General features: G+C 33.4%; 1 protein-coding gene across 1 annotated transcript in view; it reads left to right on the top strand.

Annotated features, from left to right (window-relative positions):
- LOC102806714 (laminin subunit alpha-like) overlaps positions 1-23,158 on the top strand; it is a 140,698-nt gene that overhangs the window by 23,713 nt on the left and 93,827 nt on the right. Inside the window, exons 27-44 of the mRNA XM_085492989.1 lie at positions 428-521; positions 1,057-1,173; positions 2,421-2,606; positions 3,072-3,226; positions 3,791-3,946; positions 4,771-4,901; positions 5,270-5,414; positions 11,015-11,139; positions 12,192-12,354; positions 12,772-12,935; positions 14,068-14,166; positions 14,602-14,722; positions 15,425-15,568; positions 17,072-17,217; positions 18,009-18,188; positions 19,496-19,789; positions 20,178-20,367; positions 22,538-22,693. Coding sequence (XP_085349115.1) covers positions 428-521; positions 1,057-1,173; positions 2,421-2,606; positions 3,072-3,226; positions 3,791-3,946; positions 4,771-4,901; positions 5,270-5,414; positions 11,015-11,139; positions 12,192-12,354; positions 12,772-12,935; positions 14,068-14,166; positions 14,602-14,722; positions 15,425-15,568; positions 17,072-17,217; positions 18,009-18,188; positions 19,496-19,789; positions 20,178-20,367; positions 22,538-22,693 — 2,766 coding nt within the window. The remainder of the gene's footprint in view (positions 1-427; positions 522-1,056; positions 1,174-2,420; positions 2,607-3,071; positions 3,227-3,790; positions 3,947-4,770; positions 4,902-5,269; positions 5,415-11,014; positions 11,140-12,191; positions 12,355-12,771; positions 12,936-14,067; positions 14,167-14,601; positions 14,723-15,424; positions 15,569-17,071; positions 17,218-18,008; positions 18,189-19,495; positions 19,790-20,177; positions 20,368-22,537; positions 22,694-23,158) is intronic.

Consider the following 23,158-nt stretch of genomic DNA (forward strand, 5'->3'; position numbering starts at 1 on the left):
GCATATAGCGAGACCTTGGTCAGTGGGCATATAGCGAGACCTTGGTCAGTGGGCATATAGTGACACCTTGGTCAGTAGGCATATAGTGACACCTTGTTCAGTAGGCATATAGCGAGACCTTGGTCAGTGGGCATATAGCGAGACCTTGGTCAGTGGGCATATAGGGACACCTTGGTCAGTAGGCATTAGTGACACCTTGTTCAGTAGGCATATAGTGACACCTTGTTCAGTAGGCATTAGTGACACCTTGGTCAGTAGGCATATAGTGACACCTTGTTCAGTCGGCATATAGTGACACCTTGTTCAGTAGGCATATAGTGACACCTTGGTCAGTAGGCATATAGTGACACCTTGTCCAGTAGGCATATATAGACACCACATACATGTACATTCTAAAATATCACAGACTTAATTTTTTCATCCTCAGTCTAATGGTCAATCAGCCAGAGCTAAAGATTCAAAGAAGAAAAGTAAACAATTACAGAAAACAGCTAAAGAATCAAAAGATAAAGTTGAAGGAGGTATGAAAAAACTCCACTTTATCCTACCTCATATACGTGTCACTCCAATCCACTCCTCTAAACCCCACACCATCCCTCCCAACACCACCCACTCCCAGACTCCACACCCCTCTCCCACACTCCACACCCCACTCCCCACTGTATTCCCCACACTTTACTCCCCACACTTCACCGACATACTCCACCCACTCTCCACACCCCATTCCCCACACTCCACACTAAACTCTCAAACTTCACTGACACACTCCACACTCTACTTCCCACACTCCACCAACACACTACACTCCACTCCCCACACTCCATTCCCCACACTCAACACTATTATCCACACTTCGCCGACACACTCTATTCCCCACACTATACTCCCCACTCTCCACACTCCACTCCCCACACTCCATTCCCCACAATCTACTCCCCCACACTTCACTCCCCACACTCCACACTCTACTTCCCACACTCCACTTCCCACACATCACCGACACACTCCACTGTACCCTATACTATTCTATACTATCATTGATTTGCCATTGAACAGATTTACAAGAGAGATTGGATAATGCCAAGAAAGATGTAGAGGAAATTGATCAACTCAATACTGAAACTGAAGAAGAACTGAGAAAACTAAAACAAGAAATTGATGCAATACCATCAGGTAAGTGTTATAAGTTCATCCCATCAAAGTTCATAGGAAGAAAGTTTCAATATTTCTTACCATTTTGATCAGTTCTGGACATTCTACAACATGTTGTTAAATCAGAAAGATGTATAATATCATATTATTAGTCCCTGTTTGAGCTTCTGTCTGTCTGGAGTCATATTTCAGAACCCTGTGAATCAAATCTGTTCATTCTTTGCATGTTCCTAGTACGTACTTTATCTGGGACATAGGCACAATGTGTTGTTTACTGATTCAATGTAAGATAGTGAACTGGCAGCTACTATGTTTTTTGAAAATATGCATGCTTTGTCAGTTTTTGTTCAAATTTGGTACATAAATTATACATGTTAGGGTACATGTCTAACAATTCGTTTTGCGATCAGGTCAAAGATGGTCACTGGCAGCCATCTTAATTGTTTTTTGGAAATGTTGTATCTTATGCATGCTTTGTCGGTTTTTGTTCAAATTTAGTACATACCTTATACATGTTGGAGTACATGTCTATGACAATTCGTTTTGCAATCGAATCAAAGACTAGCAGCCATTTTGTTTTTTGAAAACGTGGTACATGTATCTTATGCATGCTTTGTCAGTTTTTTGTTCAAATCTGGTACATATATTATACATTTCGTTGTGCGATTGGATCAAAGATGGCAAACTGGCAGCCCTCTTGTTTTTTGGAAATATTGTATCATGGACATGGTTTGTCATTTTCAAATGGACCAAAGATGGCTGACTGACGGCCATCTTGCATTTTTTACAATACTACTATTAATAATTATATCTTCAAGGCTTAGAGACCATTTTCATTCATATTTGGCACATGTATCATACATATAGGAATACATGTCAATGCCAGTTTGCTACATAATCAGATCAAAGGTGACAGGCTGGCATCCATCTTGTTTTTTGGAAGATGTGGTGTCTTGGACCGGATTTGTTCATTTTCGTTCAAATTTGATACAAACATAATATTTGTTGAGATACATGTCCATGATGATTCATTTTAAATACAAAAAATGTGTGAGTAGCTTGCATATTCTGTTTAATTTTGTACCATATATATTGATTTTGAAAAAGTCATTTATAACAATGTAATTTCTGTTGATACTAGACCAGCCAATTATTCACTCTCAATTATCTATGCTTTTGGTTCATATTACTTAATTTTTGGCATGAATAACACTTCCCCTAATTCCAATAGGGACATTAACAATGACTTGTACAAATTGTTTTCTCAGATGATCTTAGCGCGAGAGCTGAAGATGCAATGGACACTGCTGACAGTGCCCAAAACAAAGCCCAGGAAGCACTAGACTCAATCTATTCCATTGGTCAAACTTTGCCTGATAAGAAATTATTAGTTGCTGAGATTCCACAGAAAATTGATGATATTAATCGTGCTATGGACAGAGCTGCATCTAGACGTAAGTTTAAAATATAATATAATTTTCTTAGAGTGTGTATACATAAAAACGTTAAATTGATAGTTTGGGTGAATTTATTTATGTGATATGATGCTTTGATTTTAGGAAACAAATTTATCAGCAACATAACTTGGGTTATATTGGTTGGTTTGCATATTCGCCTTGTATTAGAAAGGTTCCAGGATTGACTTCCACAGCCAACTGCCCTGTCCTGCCTTCCAAATGTGCGGTATTAGGTTTGGAACACTGGTTTGTACTCATCCAATTAGCGCCAAATACAAAAAACGCAGGAGATACAGCAGTGACTTCAATGTCCGGAAATGTCATCTGGCACAACAATAATAAAAAAAAAAAAAAATTGACCAGTAAAATTTATTGAGTAATTTTTTTCCAACTGGCACTGGCACAATTTTCTACCAGGAAATAAGCAATGGATTACTGACCAGAGTTGTTGTATTGTTTCAGTGAGAAAACTTAACGAAATGGTTCCACAAGCCCAGGACTTGCTGAATGACATGAGTGCTCAGAAAGATAAGATGAAAGACTTAGGAATGAAAGCGTTATCAAATCTCACAGAATTACAAGATAAAATAGAAAGGGCACAGGATCAGGCAAATAGGGTATGTATAATGGACCATTTCCCATTCACTGCGAGATCCCATTCACTGCGAGATCCCATTCACTGCGAGATCCTGCATTATGCGTGAAATCGAACGTAAAAACAGGACAAACAAAGGTCATAGCGTCGTAGTGGCGACAAACATCGCGAAAGTATTTTTAGGGGATATTTGCATGCTTAATAATGTGCTGTACACATTTGATGATGATCAATTTTGATGAAGTTAGGGTATTCAAATGCAGTATTCCCCAGTCAAAGATCGGTCTTTTGATGTGAGATACAAAATAAAGAAATTCAAGTTCAAAATCGAATCATTCTATTTTTGTGGCAGACGTTCGGCATGCATCTTTCACGCAACTCGCTGGATCTCGCAGTTGAATGGAAACTCTCTTTTATATTATACTGCTTTCAAATTGCCACAATTTATTGTCTTGTGTTCGAAACAACTACTTGCAATCTCAGTATACAACAGTGCTTGTGTTATGTTCACTTGATCATAAATTTTGTGTTAAATAAAATTATGTGTAAAATAATATCTGATTCATAATTTTTGTTTTCTTCTTAGATTGAGGTTGCCATGGGTTTCCGTAAAACAACTACAGTTAGATTACGATCTGTTCCTAATAATGAAGATGCTTCAGCTTCTTCCTCTATCTCGCTGTTTTTCAAGACAAAAGAGAACGATGGATTCTTGGCATTCCTCGGTGGACAAGGTGGTGGGGTAAGTAAATTAGTGGCAAGGCCTCTACATTTTAACTATGTTTTCAACAAATTGCTAAAATTTGAATCGTGTAATGAAGATGTTCATCCAAGCATAATGCATTGCATTATGCGAAGCTATGTTTATGCAAATTATGTTAATCATTACACTTGATGAGAAGTTGCACTGCATTGTGGGAGATTTTGCTAAAAATAACCTTGTTGTTACTGCCATGTAAGCAGTTACATCATACTATGGGCAGATTTTTTTCAGACTGTGTCCCAGTTGTATGCATCCCAAAACAGCAACTGATATTATAGGGTACATGTATGTGTGTCTGTTTGAAGTAATTTCTCAGACATGCTGCAACTAACTTCTGTAAACTTGGTGCAATGACAAAGCAGGATGTATCAATCACTCAATAATCTAATGAAATTTGGCTGTACTGGTGGCCATCTTGGATTTTTTTTCTCCATGAGCTTATTGGTTTCTCTGGTATCCATTGTCATCTATTAAACAACGATTTTGTACAAAACCTGTGCATTATAAGATTAATGTACCTTATGTTTGAGATATGATTTCATCAACTGGTGGCCATTTAGGTCCTAAAATTCCAATACTTGAACATCCATACAAGTGCAACTTTTACAGGTGCACATGATTGTTTTATTCATTGATCTAATCCAAAATGGCCGACTGGTGGCAATTTTTTTTTTTTTGTATCTGTGTTTCTCTTCGTAAACTTGAACGGGCCACACCAAAAATAACCATTTAAAACAATTTCTTCAAACTTCCTCTTGGCAAAGACAATAAACCTTTAAGTTATTTTCATTTATGTTTTTCAGGATGACTACATGGCTTTGGAAATTGTTGATGGCAATGTTGTATTCTATTATGATTTAGGATCAGGGTTTGCTGAAATTAAAAGTAATAAGAAAGTAGCAGATGATGTCTGGCATCAAGCAGTAGGCGAAAGGTATTTCAATTGTACACCATGTTCTTGCATTCATATTAAAGCAAATAAGACAATTTTTGATTATTTATTTATTCATTTATTCATTCATTCATTCATTTATTCATTTGTTCGTTTGTTTGATCATTTGTTTATTTGTTTATTTATTTATTTATTTATGTGTTTATTTGTTTATTCATTCATTTATTTATTTATTTATTTATTTATTTGTTTATTTGTTTATTCATTCATTCATTCATTCATTCATTTGTGTAGTGATGATGTTATGTTCAACTTTTTTTTTTGTGGCAATAAGTAATGCCCATTTTGTATATTCAATGTAAATAACTAGTGTCACATAAAATATCTGTCTATCTTTCTATTCAAATCAGGGTTGGAATGTCTGGTACACTGACTATAAAGACAGACAAAGAAAATGATGATGAAACCACAGGTCGATCTCCACCTTCGTTCTCAGTTTTCGATCTAACAGCATCTGCACAATTCTTTGTTGGAGGTGTGCCACAGGAATTTGGGGTAAGATTTATAATCCGTTAGTGGATGTAACAGATATATCACTACAGTACAAGGAAACCCCAGCTTAGTATCCAGATAATTAATCCTTGTTCACCACAAGGTACACTTTGGGTAAATGTCTGAATTGTTATTTTTGATTTATTCAAGACTCTTATGTGACATAATTAGTGGTATGAATGTGTGCATAATACTGGAAATATTTCAATGACTCAAATAACATCAAATAATGTTCTGAAAATTAAATGGTTAACTGTAACATTACTACATATGCTGAAAATTAAATTTTTCACTTTCCAATTCAAAATGGCCAACTGGTGTCAAATGATTCATCAAAATCAAGCATTTTTGCCATTCTTAAACCAAATCTTAGCCTAAAATATCTAAATTTCATTCAAACTTGAGACATACATTAAACTTAACGGTACTGTTTTTTTTTGATTGAATTCAAAATGGCCAACCATTCGCCATTATGTTTAAACGTATGCTGTTTCAAAATCCACTATCTGACATTCCTTGTTTTTGCATGTGCACAAGCACTTCTATATTTGAACCTGCATAGAAAACGAATGAGAACTGTGTCTTGATTTCTAATAATTTAATTTTTTTTTTTAAATCCCCACAAACTAAATACAAAGTCTACATGTATGTTATGGTATACTTTTAGTTTTTTAGTCCCCGTTCGGACGCAGTCCGAAAACGGGGACTTATGTTTTGCCCTGTGTGCGTCCGTGCGTCCGTGATCACCTGTATCTTGAACATGCATGGACCGATTAAGTTCAAACTTCACTCATACATCACACCTTATATGGGACATATGCACATGCATTTTTTTCATGATCCGATTAACGATAGCCGAATAGCGGCCATTTTAAGGCCGAAAATGCATCAAAATCGCACATTTTCACCATTCCGGACCCGGCATGGACGGATTTTGTTCAAATTTGGTACATACATTAAACATAATAGGACCTTGATGCACGTCATTTTTTTTTTTTGGATCGGGTTCGAAATGGCCGACTGGCGGCCATTTTGTTTTAAAGAATTCAGTTCTGGATCCGTATCCGAGACATGTCTGGATTGATCAAGTTCAAACTTCACACACACAAGGTACATCATGTCACAAATATGTATGTGCATTTGTTTCATGATCTCATTAACGATAGCCGAATAGCGGCCATTTTAAGGCCGAAAATGCATCAAAATCGCACATTTTCACCATTCCGGACCCGGATCTCAGTTATGCATGGACGGATTTCATTCAAATTTGGTACATACATTAAACATAATAGGACCTTGATGCACGTCTTTTTTTTTTTTCGGATCAAATTCGAAATGGCCGACTGGCGGCCATTTTGTTAAAGAATTCAGTTCTGGATCCGTATCCAAGACATGTCTGGATTGATCAAGTTCAAACTTCACACACACATGGTACATCATGTCACAAATAGATATGTGCATTTGTTTCATGATCTGCTTAACAATAGCGGAATGATTGCCATTTTAAGGCCGAAAATGCATCAAAATCACATATTTTCACAATTCCAGAACCGGATCTCAGTCATGCATGGATGGATTTTGTTCAGATTTAGCACAATGTGTTGTACATATGCAGGTGCATTTCGGTCATGATCTGCTTTGAATGTATATGTCACTCAAATATGAACGGAACGGGGACGTGTCATTGACAATGACTTGTATTATTAGTCATGATATTATTTGTCTTTTAGAAACTTGGTTAGACAGTAGTGATTGTTTTAGATTTCCTAGTGGTTTTTCTTATTTTAGGGCTGACAGAAAGAAAAGTAGAAATGCTCGTAAAGCCTCTGGAGGTATTATGGTTCTTTTCAGATCTAAATTCAGTAAAGGAATCACTAAAATTGAAAGCAAATACAAAGAGTCATTTTGGCTTAAACTCAGTAAGGATTTCTTTGGTTTAGTAAAAGATCTCTACATTTGTATTACTTATATTCCTCCACTTGGTTCATCATACTATAATAGCAGTGAGCTTGCTGCTGAAGACATCTTTAATATTATTACAGACGAAGCACTAAAATATTCCTGTCATGGGGATATTTGTTTAATGGGTGATTTTAACTCTAGGACTACTGGTCTTAGTGATAATTTAGGAGAGGAAATTATTATGTCAGACATTCAAATTCCATATACTAATATTATTAATGATAACAGACAATCTATGGATACTGTTAACAATAAGTATGGACATCACCTATGCAATCTTTGTATTACTACTGACATGATTATTGCCAATGGGCGTATTATAGGGGACTTGTCAGGAAGAGTCACATGCTTCCAATATAATGGAGTGAGTCAAGTAGATTATTGTGTTGTACAAAAATCATTTTTGCCACAGATTAACTATTTAAAAGTTAATATTCTTAGTCATGTATCAGACCACTGCTCACTATCATTAGCTATCAAGACTAATTTTACTCTAAAAAATAGCAATGACATTGCATTAAATCCATACAAAAAATACATTTGGAATAGCACATCTAAAGTTAATTTCATTACACAGCTTAACTCTGAAGAGTCAACTAATAAAATGAAAACTTTTCTGCTTAAAAACATTTTAGATCAGAATAATGAAGCTATCCCAGCATTCAATAACATTATGTATAGTGCAGCTGATAAAGCTGTGAAATTTATTAAAATTAAGACTAGGAAAACAAATCAAAGCGGTATACGTAAAAAACAGAAATGGTTTAACGGTGATCTAGAGCAAATGCGTAAAAGCCTAAAAGATATTTCTAAACAACTCGACAAATTTCCATTTGATCAAAACTTGAGAATACAGAGAAAAAACTTGAACAAAAACTACAAAAAACTAGTTAAATTTAAGAAAAATGAATTCAAGTCGATGTTACTTCAAAATTTAATGAATTTGGAAAATAAAAACCCAAAAGATTTTTGGGAGGCTATTAAAAATATTAAAGAGTTCAATAGCGCTAACAGCACTAATCATTTACCCCCAATTCAAACTACTGACTGGACTGACTATTTTTCAGCACTGTTAAACATTAAATTTCAACCATTAAATTCTAATTCAGAGATTGATTCTGAAGTTAAATATTTTGTCAACAGCTTGAACAAAAAATCCAATGGTAATCCAGATCTTGATAAACAAATTACCAACAATGAAATCATTACTGCAATTAAAAAAACTAAATGTGGTAAATCAGCAGGTCCTGATTCTATTATCAATGAAATGTTTAAGTGCTATAACCCATTACTATTAGCTTGTATTAATAAACTATTCAATCAAATTTTATCAAGTGGATGTTTTCCAGCAGAGTGGAATACAAGTTATATAGTCCCTATTCACAAATCTGGAAATATTTCAGATATCAATAATTACAGGGGAATAGCCCTTTCTAATGGTACATCTAAAATTTTTAATAGCATTATTCATAATAGAATTCAAAATGTTCTTAACAATAATAATTTCTTACAAGATTCTCAATTTGGATTTAGAAAGAATAGGAGGACAACAGACAACATCTTCATTCTTAAGTCAATTATCAATAAATATACAAATAGCATTGGCAAGAAATATCTTTATGCCTGCTTTGTTGACTTACGCAAAGCTTTTGATAGTGTTTGGCGTGAAGGGCTATTATTTAAATTAGGGAAAGCAGGAGTGACAGGAAAATGTATAAATTTGATTCAATCAATGTATTCAAATACTAGCTATGCTATTAAGACTGGTCAGGGGTGCACCAAACCATTTGTATCATCTAGTGGTGTTAAACAAGGATGCAACTTAAGCCCATTATTATTTAACATATACATCAATGACCTATCTGACAGTCTTAAAAAATCTGAGTCTGTCAGTCTTAATGGCACCAATATTAATTGCCTACTTTTTGCAGATGACATTGTCATTTTTTCAAACACAAGTACAGGACTACAAGATAATCTTAATTTGTTTAAAAGCTACTGTATCAAATGGAGACTTGGAGTTAATATTAACAAAACTAAAATTATTATTTTTAATAACAGGGGAAGAAAGATAGATGGCAAATTTTACTTAGGAGACCAACAGGTAAAAGTTGTCCCAACATATACCTACTTAGGTATCACTTTTCAAAGTAGTGGTAATTTTACAATTGCTATTGATAATCTAGTCAAAAAAGCAATGCGTGCAATAGGTGCATTAAAACAAACACTTAGCCTACACAATTATATAGTTTCGCCAAAAAATGCTATTCAGTTATATCGCAGTACAATCCTACCCATTTTATTATATGGATCTGAGATATGGGGGGCTTTTACTTTCAAACTTGTTAAAACAAAGAATAACGAAATAACTGAAGACAATTTTATACAAAGTCTGTTTAATGACAAAACATACTTTGAACAACTCCACATTAAACTTTGCAAACAGATTTTAGGTGTTAATAATAAGGCCAGCAATGCAGCAACTAGAGCTGAACTTGGTAGCTATCCTCTCATTATTTACATTAGTTCACAAACATTGAAGTATTATGAAAGGCTAAAATCAATTAAACATAATCATCTTCTGGACTGTGCTTTTAATACTGACAATAAAATGAACGGTAATTCATGGACAGCATTTGTTAAAAGATTATTCACATTAACTAAAATTAGCGATGAATCTAACACTATAGAATTCAAAACCAAATTCAAACAAGTTTACTATAATAAAGTCTGGTTGCCAACGGTATTTAAACCAGAAAAGAATAAGCTACGTACTTTTAACAAGTTTAAACAAAATTTTGAATTTGAATCATATTTAGAACAAATTAAAAATGTGCAACACAGGGTCAGTTTCACTAAGTTTCGCATTTCTTCTCACGCGTTGCCAATTGAAAAACTTAGATATAATAAAACACCTCCAGAGCAAAGGTTTTGTTTTCTATGTAATGTGAACAGGCTATTGGGGATGAATTTCATGTATTACTCACATGTAAAAATAGTCAGATTGTACAAGCTCGTACTAAATTTGAAACTGAATTAGCAATTTATGATGATAACATTTGCAAGTTATCAACTCATGAGAAATTCAAGTGCTTGCTAGGCACTAAAGATAGCTTCATTGTCAATTGCTTGGGAAAATTTATTGATTTTATTTCTAAGCTTTAGTTTAGTCTATTGTTTTATTTGTGTTTTTTCTTGACCATTGATTTATTGTATGTTTTTTTTCATTCATGCTAAATTTTGTGTCAAATAAAATATCTATCTATCTATCTATCTATCAATCTATCTATATATACATGTATTTAAAATGGCTGATTTTGAATGCTGTTCCAGAGCAATAAAAGTACTTGTTTGACGATCAGATACAAATGTCAATCATTTTAATGTTAAAAAATCATATTCCTGACAAGGTTATATTCCAGCTATTTTACTATAAACAAAACTATATATCTTAAATTTGATAACTAATGGGGACTATGCTATGCATGGCTTGTTTTCAATAGTTTTTTTTTTTAATAGTTTTTTTTTAAAATAATTTATAATGTGTGTATAAATTATATATTCTTTTTGTATCATTGAACTTTGTGACCTAATAATCAAAACAACAAATCTTAACTGGAATGTGTATTCTGTATTTTCAGCTTCCAGCGAATATTAAAATTAGCAGATTTATTGGGTGTATAGATGATTTGAAGTTTATGGGCTTGGCGATTGGTTTGTGGAACTTTGCTGAAGCTGTCAATGCTGATAGGGGATGCAAAGAAAGGTGAGGATTATACATATCTCTATGGAAACTCATTTCAATTTTTTCACCACCAGACTTTCTCGCTTTTCACCCATATTTTTCTGCACTTTTTTTTTTATATATTCTTCAATATTTCAGGAAATGAACCCTAATTTTGGAGTCAACAGACAATTTTCAGTTTTTACTCAAAAATTTGGCTATTTTTGTCACAGTCTTCTGAAAGAAAGTGCAGACTATAAATTAAACAGGACTACCAGTATTTTGTGAATTTGTGATGAAATGAGGGAACTTGAAAGGTTAATATCAAATAGGGATTATGAGGTGTATTCTCATATGCAACTCCCTCGATACATAAGTTTCTTTCCTTTTTTTTGTCATTTTTCCTTATAACCATTTTTTTAACCTCTTTGAATGTCGATCAACTAAAATAAATATGCGTGGCAATCTCTTTATTTTTGTATATTTTTCAAAAATTTTTAGTAGGATTTGTTGTTCGTGCAAAATTTTGTCTATTCGCACTAAAACTGTGCAAACACACGTAATAAAGTGCCACAAATGTTTCCTGTTTCAGAAGTTTTGTTGATCCAAATCAACCTTTATTGTATATACTCAAATGCACTATTTAATAAATGTAGAACGGTGAATGTATCTTGTTATGTGATGTATGCACTTGGTATTCTCGGGGCAGTCATCTGGGCATTTTCACCGCCTGGCAACCATCACGGTGAAAACAAAGTCTGAAAACTCTCAAAAAACTGTACTTTGGGATGGTTGTTGAGACTCCCCTGAACAGTGTAACAAGATAACCCCTGTGTGTGTAACATATATAAATTTGGTTGTCCAGAATTACTTAAAATTTGACTTTGTGTTGTTTTCTTGAATTTAGCTATTTTCACCGACTCTTCGACCGGCGTTCCAAAGCAGCTTGTGCAGAGCTCATAGGATTACATGGTATAGTGGTGCACATCTTAGAAACGTGGAACTTCTTGTGACGTAGCCCTGCGACTGAGGATACATAAAATGATGTCAAGTGTTTCAAAAATTACATTTGAATTGTATTCTTGTTTTTTCAGATCTGTACTTCAAGCTCCACCAGAGAATATTTTCACATTGAATGGTGGTGACAGTTATGTTATATTACCAAAAGGTAATATCAATATCTATCAGCGCACAGAAATCTCTTTTCAAATGAAGACATTTGCAGACACTGGATTATTATTCTTTGCTGGCAAAGGGGTAAGTATTCCCAATGTTATTTTTCAACTCGTTAAAAATCGATGGCTCTCAAGCCATGAATGTGTTAGATATATGGGTCCATTAGCCTTTTCACCACTACTCAACTCTTTTCATCACAAAACAGATTATAGTCTGCACTTTCCTTCAGAAGATTCGGACAAAAATAGCCAAATTTTCTGAGTAAAAACTGAAAATTTTCTCAAATTTTGTCTGGTTGCTCCAAAATAAGCATTCATTTTCAGAAAAAATTGAAGAATATAAGAACAAAGTGCAGAAAAATTTGGGCGACAAGTCTGGTGGGGAAAAATGTTAAGAGTTTTTACATAGAAAATAACATGTACAGTTGCATGTTTTTATATTCTATAGCGTCTTTGATGTATCAGCATTTTGTTTTTTATTAAATTTTTTTCCTGACAGACTGACTTTATATCTGTGGAGCTGCGAAATGGCCACGTTTTATTCCAGTATGATTTTGGAAGCGGGGTTGCTGAGATTATGTCAGCTGAGAAATGCAATAGTGGTAACTGGACCAGAGTTACTGCACAGAGAAACAAACAGGCAGGCTCCCTTACTATAAACAAGTAAGTTAAGTAGAAGTATAATACTGTAAAATACTTTATTTTAGCTGGAATAAATTTTCGATAGAAAGGCTTTTTGGGTATTTTGTATGGAAATTATTTTTACTGATTTTTAATAAGTTGAATGTAAAAAATAGGACAAATGGATATTCCCTGGATTAAATTTTCACTGAATCATCCAAAATAGCGTAAATTAATTCCAAGTGAAAATAAAGTATTTTACAGTAGGTCTGTCAAAATTTAAAAAAATAAGTAATTAACTCATTTAACTCAGATTGGCATGACATTTTGCTTTGGGTTGTTTGTTAAAAAAAAATGAAAATATTCAAATTGGGCATATACTTTGCCCACTACCCCGGTAAATAGAATTAACAAAAGTATAACTTAAAATCAGTTACTATTAATTTTTCTGAAATGTATTGTGTATTATCTATGTCACATGTACATGTACTTTCTATCCACAAAAGCTTATGACAGTTGGGTTGGTTGCAGCCTTACTTTAAAGTAACACTGAAAATTTCATACAGGGAGTAGGGATGGGTTGCTCGATTACACAATTGTTTTAGCCAAACTTGTCATGAAGTTACTATTTTGTCATAAAATACAGTAATTGAGACCAAATTAATTTTGCTATAGCTACATGTATGTCAATAATTCTATTTTCAACTTCTTCTTGAAAACTACCAACTGTAGATACCTTGGGCGGACCTCTGTCAGATTTGTCCATTTTGTGACAATATCATTATCATTTCTGTAATTTTTTGTAAAACAATTTTTTGTTTTATTTTTTTTGGGGTGGGTCTCTGTCAGATTTTTTTTTTTTAGCAAATATTGTTGTCTTAAATTGCTTTGATACTTATTATACACATGTACATGTAGCTATTACATGGACCTCTATAACATTATTTTCTTCTGTGATATTATGGAAACACCCAAGACTGCTGAAACAGTGGGCGTATTGTGAATGTCAGGTGGCTTGTTTACCAGTTATATTTTAATCTCCCTCAGTATTTCTGTTTCATTCAAGTCCTCCTCTAAGATACATCTTTGTCTATGTAGTAAGTAAATTAGTGTATGATTCACTTGCATAATAAATGCAGACACACATTCATTCAGATGTAATTTTTGTTTTCAGAAATGATGCTGTTCGTGGGACATCACCTGGTAATCATCATGGTTTAGAAACCAGTGATGTGTTATATTTAGGTGGAGTTAAAGGGATTAAGGTCCCTAGGTAAGTATAAATTGTCATATACATGTATCTACAATAATTTATTTTTGCCAATCACTATTAATCTGTGTATAAATACTTGCATTTGGAAATCAGACTAGACTAACTCTAAGCTATTTCTCTTTTCAACCAAACCAACATAATTCTTAATTTTTATTTACCATCATTAATGTTATTAGTTTTGTTCATTATTATATTATTCTTGTAATGTCATTGTTACCATGCAATTATTTGGTGAATAAATATTTATTTATTTATAATTTTATTTATTTATTTATTTATTTATTTATTTATTTATTTATTTATTTATTTATTTATTTATTTATTTATTTATTTATTTATTTATTTATTTATTTATTTATATTAATATTCATTTATTTATTTAAATTTATATAAATGTGCCATTTCCATATAGTTTTGTGTTATTTTTTGTTATAGTGCAGTGACGTCTGTGTCATATATGGGTTGCTTGAAGGATGTACTTGTGCAACGAAAGGCTTGGGATGATTTATACGTCAACGAAGGATCCAAAGGACTCTACTCTGGATGCCAAGATAGGGTAAGATATGATGACATCACCAAATGAACTGAAATGCTTCCAGTTTTAATTCTTTCAACCATAGACCCCCCCAGTAGAAAGCAATCATTATGGTACTTTTTGTATTTACTTGAAGACGCTCATAGTTACTGATGTATCAGATGAATACAATAGCTGATTCAGAAATGATATGAACATTGTCTCATCTTGCTTTCTAACCATTCAAAAAAAAATATGCTTTAATAGTTATGAACTTGTACTTTGAATATTGCTTGACGATGTTACATTTTCACCACCAGTTCCCCCTTTTCATCACAAATTCACAAAACAGTCCCATTTATAGTCTGCATTTCTCTTCAGAAGATTGGGACAAAAAACTGAAAATTGACTCAAATTTTGTCTGTTGACTTAAATTCAAAATTAGTGTTCATTTTCAGAAATATTGAAGAATATAAGAAAAAAGTTGACAAGGAAGTCTGGTGGTAAAAAGGTTAAAAAAACGGGAAAAATAAATGTTCAGTCCTTTTGCCAACTCATATGTCATTGTAAAAACGTTTGTTCTCTCTTTATTTCATAAATATATCAAGATCACAATGAAAAGATGATTCAATAAATATTGTTATTATTGTAATAATGATTTAGACATTGGATATTTTGGTGTAATTTGTACCAGTTTGTTTTCAAAATCTTTAAAATCTATGATGTAATATTTTTTTTTTCAAGGCTGCAAGGACTGCTGCATTTACTCGTACTGATAGCTACATTGCTATGCCAGGAGTTAACATCAATCGAAATTCTGATATCTCCCTTCGATTCAAAACTCAACAACCGAGTGGATTAATGGTCTTTGCTACTAACGATGATCAGGTATGGTTAATTCACAGGAACATAAGCAGTCAGTCTGTACCACCTATCCTAATGTATATCAACTTGAGGTGAATGAAATGTCATAAATGTAAAAATATATAATACATGTAGGACATGATTTTTTAATTTTGGGTAGCGTTCAACCTTAAGCTCAAAGACCAGAGAGCTCATTAAATCTGGACTATTTAGTCTCTGTTTTGGGTAATGCTATTTCATTCAAACTTTGTACCATGATTGAGTTACAGTTGCAGGTTATATTTTTTTCAAGATTCAAACAATTATGGCTGACTGGCGGCCATTCTGTATTTTGTTCATGTTGATTCCTCACAAATTTTGTGTGACTAGAAATTGACAGTCATTTTGTCTAAAATATTAAAATCACAGTCTTTAAATGTATCAGGATTCACTTATCAGGATCATACATATGAGGTACAGGTGTACATGATTTTAACAACTGTTTCTCTGAGATGGCTTGCATGATTTTGTTCAAACTCAGTACAATGTTTCAACTGATTCATTCCCAATGCGTGTTAAACTAAAATTTTAAGAAAAATTAAAATTAAATTTTCGGTACTTCCCATTTTATACAGTATACACATATTGCAGAGATTTTGAGAATGGCAGAAAAAAAAATCTTTTATAAGCTAATTACCTAGAGAAAATCTTCTGAAGTCTTCACAAACTTTATAGAAAACTATTTACACAAAAGTCTACAGAGCTTTTATCACTCTACAGAATGTCTATAGGGATTATATAAAAGTCCATATTGTTTACACAAATCTTATATGAGAATTTTCGTGAGGGATATAATAAATAAATAAGGTATCAGAAAGCTTGCCAGTATTCCGCTTGTGCAGTTGATTCTGAATTTTTTTCCAATGCAACATAGTGTAGCATACTTAAATATACCTTGAGGCTAGTTGTTTAGTTTCTATGCATATTTACACATACTGTAAATACTTTATTTGCACTGGAATTAATTTTCGCTGATATAACTTTTTATGTGTGTTATATGGAATTTATTTTCACTGATTTTTGGCGAGTTGAATGTAAAAGAAAGGAAAAAGGTATATTCGCTGGATTTTATTGTCACTGAATCATTCCTTCAGCGAAAATAGCGAAAATTAATTCCAAGCAAAAATAAAGTATTCCACAGTAGTATTATTTTTTTATGTGAGTGTGTATTTGAAAAAATATTCAAGGAAATAAACGAATTGTCATTGTCATTAATCTTTTAAATTTTACTAGAATCTGAAGTGAAAATTCCTTGACTTGAGAAATTACTCTTACAGTAACAGTAGTTTATGTTCATTATGATACATTGGGTTCTTTGACAGGAAGTGACACGACTTTTTTCAATTTTTGTCTTCACAAATGCCATCAAATCGCAAAAAAATTCTAGCAGTGAAAATTAAGCGATTTACAATAGTTGAGCACACATTTATTCATGCTTGGCATCCATGACTTGTTAGAAATGAATTATTCAATCACTTGCTCTTTCAGAGTAATTCATTCTCTATCGCAATGGTTGATGGGGGTGTTGTTGTCCAGACTGATGTTAGTAATGACATATCTACAGTAGAGAGTAATAAGAAACGCTACGATGATGGAGAGTGGCATTTTGTAAACTTTGAGAAAAAAGGAACTGGGTAAGTAAAGTCAATCTTTCAGCGTTTTGATCAGAATTTAATATCCTGAATTCAAAATATACCACCGAAATGGACCAAGCGCCCATGCTAAATCCTGCAAAAACACATCATGGCAAAATTGTTCTGCATAGAGAGTTGGCGCACATTCAAAGACATTCAACAGTGATAATGATGATAATTTCAAATAATGGCTATTTTACATCACAAACCCCATTACATAGGAAATTGCTATTACCGTTATAATATGAAGTTATTACGAGGATATCTCAAAGTATGCACAAAGACAGTACAGGGGAAGTTTTAAATGACGTGCAGTGAAGGTTGATGCAACAGCATACTGTCTGAGTGCATACTTTGAGGTATCCTTGTAATAACCTTATTATTATACATCTTTTCCTTCCCAAAGGATTCATCATGGGAATGCTGAAATCCAAAAAGTTTAGAACAGATTTAGTGAACTTCTTTGTGTGGAGTCCGGAGAAACCTTGGTGGCAGCCATGTTTGTTTTTATTATTAGAGGGCGCTTACACGAGTAATCATTCCATATTTGAAATTCGCATTTCCTTATATAGTAGGATAAAAATACCCTGTAAAATTTCGCAAAATTACGACACACTGTAACTTGTGTCGTTACGGTGACAGATGTATAATAATGTGCGTTATGCAGATTCAGAGCTGTTGAGACAAAGTAATGTATTAAACTCAAGATCACACTAATGACATATCGCAATGGTCAAATAGGGACAATGTTATAAAAAAGTAATAATGTAATAATGTTTCTATATTACTAGCCTTTCACTAGTTATTGATGACACTGATACTAAAGAAGTTGATGGAACGGGGAAGAAAAAAACCACAACCAGCAGTCCAATATATTTTGGTGGAACACCATCTGGTTACGATATTACAAGTCAAGTTCCAACGAGAGATGAATTCATCGGATGTATTTCTGATGTCAGTATCAATTCAAGGTAATTATACATTTATTGAATAACTCATCTCTCCACAAGCACACATTTTTCATTGCCATTGCTATCTAGTCTGACAGTGTGCACCCATCTACAGACTTTTCCATGTTTGAAATATGTTTTTGACCAGATTCTTGATTTGCCAAATAAAAGATGACAATTTTAATTTTAATTTAATAATAATAATGATATTATCTTGATTGCATCCTTGGGAATAGAATTTTCTATCAGTTAATGGCAATATGTTTAATAAAATGTATTATCAGTATTATAAATCAAGAGAATGCTCGTTTCTTAAAATGAAAGAATTTTTAATAATAACGGTAGGGGGAGTCATCATCTGCGCATGTGGTAGACTGCCATAGAGTGATATTGTTCACAAACAAGCATCTACCCATTAGCGTGCATTGTTATCGTCGTTTGGGACTCAATTCTCGTGCGTGACCAGGTTACAACCCCTCTGCTTTAATTGTATATTTATCACTACTTTTCATTAAATAAAAATTAAGTTTCTGTAGTTAGTGATGTTTATTAATTCAATTTTGTATATTTTACAAAGGGGACACATACTACAGTATTAGACGTATTAGTGGCCAGCAACATCAAAATTGTCAATATTGAGACCACTTATCTTTAATTTCAAGCCCTGAGAAATGTTTGAAAGGCAGGCATGAAGTTATGTAAAATGGGAATTATAAACATTTTTTAATTTAATGTCAATTTTGATTTATTCATCAGACCAGGTACCATTTTTGCTCTACTAGAAGTGTATTAAACTGTTTTTTGGACAGTCTTAGACATCTCTCTTACATAAACACTGTGTTATTAATAAAAAGCAAAAGCAGTATGTATTCTATGCAAAATAAATTTTTTTAGTAGTTCACAAATAGCCGAAAGTTAGTGCAAAATGATCATGGATTTACCTGTAAATATGACATGTTTTTTTGTCCGTGCTGCAAAGTTGCTAATAATTCATGGATATATGAATAAATGCAATGACAGAATCCAACTACTACTGTGACAATTTAATATCCTTGCGTCAACCAGGCCAGGTCAAACACAAGCACCTGTGAACCTCAACCAAGGTTCCTCCAAAGTCGCATTTGTTAGTGAATGAATCTCGGTCATAGAAATTAGCCTTGCTATTGAGTCTGTGGCACACTCGTCCTGGGTAGGGGTCAGCTTTTTTCGGTGTTCATTCTAAGGCAAGATTTGAACTTAAATATGAGTTTGTGGCAACAACAACTATGCTACCAGTGTCCAATTGTTGTGAATAAAAAAAAAAATGTAATTATCATTCTTCACTTCAGACTTCAAGATTTTGCTCAAAGCGAAAGTGCTGAAGATGTTTCACTTGCTGGATGTCCGCTTGGAGCTGATGAAGATACATTTGCTGCTATCGTAGCAAGTCCAGTGACTGCCAGTCCAATTCAGAATGAAAAAATCACCACAACACAATCAACAGTTGATAAAGTAGCTGGATGTGCTTTACCACTAAGACCATCTGTCAATGAAGCTGATTCAGAAGATGGCATCAAATTTGGTGATGTAGTAGAAAGTAGATTTGAATATGATGCATTGGCTGATAAACTTGATAATAAAAGGTATGGTTTGGTATTACAGTAACTTATGTATGTTACTTATTTGTTATGTAACTTAAGTGAGATATTTTTTTATTTGTATATAACTCAAGTGGGATATTGATGTACAACTCAAGTGAGATATTGATGTACAACTCAAGTGAGATATTGATGTACAACTCAAGTGAGATATTGATATATAACTCAAGTGAGATATTGATGTATAACTAAAGTGAGGTATTGATGTATAACTCAAGTGAGATATTGCTATATAACCCTAGTAAGATACTTTTGTGTAACTCAACTGAAATACGCAACTCAAGCGTGCAAATACAACTTTAAGAGTGCAAATGTGTGAAATTTAACTTTTAAATTACTAAATTAAAATGAATATTCTCCTACTCTATTTCAGATCTGTGTTTTATATATCCTTCAAAACCTCTGCCAGCCATGGATTGATATTCTATGCTGCTGATGACAGACAAATTGATTTCATTTCCCTTTACATGTTCGACGGGGGTGTTGTTTATTCATTCAACTGTGGCACAGGGACATTGATTCTGCAAAGTCCATTGAAATACAACGATGGTAATTGGCATACTGTGAGTATAATTTGAATTAAAAATAAATCCTAAATTCTGGGTATTTTCACCGCATGGCAACCATCACGGTGAAAACAAAGGCCGAAAACTCTCAGAAAACTGTACTTTGGGTTGGTTGAGATTCCCCTGAACAGTGTAACAAGATTACTCCTGTGTGTTACTTCAAAATTGAGTTTCTGTTATTTTCTTGAATTTTCACCTGCTCTTCGCTCGGCGTTTCACGTTCCTCAGTAGCGTGCAGAGAACCCATAGAAATACGTGGTACAGTGGTGCGGGTCTTAGCAACGTGGAACGTCCGTGACGTAGCTCTGCCCCCGAAAATACACAGCATTGGTATTTATGGTGTATGTGTAGTCAATTGCATTGCTCAGGAATTCTATGTAATTTGTTATCAATTAAGTATGCAGGAGGGTGTATTTTTCTCAACTGTTTGTCGTCATCAACATTACTTTTTTCTCAATCTATATCTTCTATAATTGTAGTTAATATTTTTGTCATTTTTTTGGTTGTGTGCTGTAAACAATTCACCACACTATTTTTTTAGCTCCGCTGTCGACTTCGTCGAGCGGAGCTTATCATATGAGTGATTGTCCGTCATCGTCGTCCGTCGTCGTCCGTGTCAATGTTTTACTTTTTCGACTTCTTCTTGAAAACTACAAGCCTGAATGCTTTGATACTTGGTGTATATGTACCTTGGGTAGACTTCTCTTAGGTTTATTCATTTCATGTTGATATCTTCAATTCTCTAATTTTGGTGAATATTTTTGTCATTTTTGGTAAAAAGTGATATTTTCGACTTCTTGTTAAAAACCGCAAGTGCAATTGCTTTGATATTACATATATAGGTACTACATTTGGACCTCTCTCAGATTTGTTCATTTTGTAATGATATCTTTAATTCTCTAATTTTGGTGAATATTTTTATCATTTTTGGTAAAAAGTGATATTTTCGACTTCTTGTTAAAAACCACAAGTGCGATTGCTTTGATATTACATATATAGGTACTACATGTGGACCTCTCTCAGATTTGTTCATTTTGTGATGATGTCTTCAATTCTCTAATTTTGGTGAATATTTTTGTAATTGTTGGTAAAAAGTGATATTTTCGACTTCTTGTTAAAAACCAATCGTTCAATTGCTTTGATATTACATATTTAGATACTACATGTAGACTTTTCTCAGATTTGTTCATTTCGTGATGATATCTTGGATTCTATAATTTTGGTGAATATTTTTGTCATTTTTGGTAAAAAGTGATATTTTCGACTTCTTGTAAAAACCAATAGTCTGATTGCTTTGATATTACATATATAGGTACTACATGTAGACCTTTCTTAGATTTGTTCATTTCGTGATGATATCTTCAATTCTCTATTTTTGGTGAATATTTTGGTCATTTTTGGTAGAAAGTGATATTTTCGACTTCTTGTTAAAAACTGTAAGTCCGATTGCTTTGATACTATACATATTGTTCATTTTCTAATGATGTCTTCAGTTCTTTAATTGAAATGTGCATTGCTAACAGCAGAGCTATCTCAGCCGATAGGCTGCTTGTTAAAGTTTGACAAGAAAGGCATAACTGTGAAACCAATTGAATATTGTGTTCCTCAAAATTACAGGCTGTTAACTAGTGTGATAAGAAAGTGAATTTTGAAACCTGACTTTATGTTGGGAGATTTGATTAAAGGGTGACAGTGGTTGTCGCACCACGTCCTGATTGTTATTGGGCTCTTAAATACATTTATTTGTTTACATGAAATTCAATCACGACCACTGCTTGGGGTCAAATACCCCAGATATTTCCATTGTAGTTACCAAGCTAATCAATTAATTATTGGGGTAAAATTCCAAAATTCAACTAAACTGTGGAAAATTTAAACTTGATTGTCCAAGTTTATCTCAATGGTAAAATATAACTCCACTGTGAGGTTTTACACAAGCAATTTCAACTCAACTGTGTGAAATATAACTCAATTTAAACTTGATTGTCTTAAGTATGTGAAATTTACCTCAACTGTCTATTAATATTTAACTCAAATGTGATATATACGATAACTCAACTTCAATACAACCCTTGTTAACATTCATATCAACCAGAAACAAGTGACAACCTCACATATCAGTATTACATATTTAAAGTTATTATGTAATTATTATTTATCATTTCAGGTGAAATTTTTAAGAGAGCAACAGCAAGGAACATTAGAAATTGATGGAGTGCAGGTTGCAAGGGGGGAAGCAGGAGGTGCTGCACGAAAGATCACTGTGACACCACCTTTTTATGTTGGTGGTATACCTGATACAATGAGTGCCAAAAATGTCCATGTAAGTCAGTTCTACAATACTCGTTTTAATCTCCTGCTTTTATGTTTTCTTTTTTGGTCAGTGAGTCAGTAAGATTGTGATTGAATTGGTGAGTTAGTCAGTAAGATAGTGATTGAATTGGTGAGTGAGTCAGTAAGATAGTGATTGAAATGGTGAGTTAGTCAGTAAGATGGTGATTGAATTGGTGAGTGAGTCAGTGAGACAGTGATTGAATTGGTGAGTGAGTCAGTAAGATAGTGACTGAATTTGTGTGATAGTGATTGAATTGGTGAGTAAGTCCTTAAGATGGTGATTGAATTGGTGAGTTAGTCAGTAAGATAGTGATTGAATTGGTGAGTGAGTCAGTAAGATAGTGATTGAATTGGTGAGTGAGTCAGTAAGATAGTGATTGAATTGGTGAGTGAGTCAGTAAGATAGTGATTGAATTGGTGAGTGAGTCAGTAAGATAGTGATTGAATTGGTGAG

The sequence above is a fragment of the Saccoglossus kowalevskii genome, chromosome 18, assembly GCF_978046115.1.
Source record: "Saccoglossus kowalevskii chromosome 18, keSacKowa6.1, whole genome shotgun sequence".
Classification (NCBI taxonomy): Eukaryota; Metazoa; Hemichordata; class Enteropneusta; family Harrimaniidae; genus Saccoglossus; species Saccoglossus kowalevskii.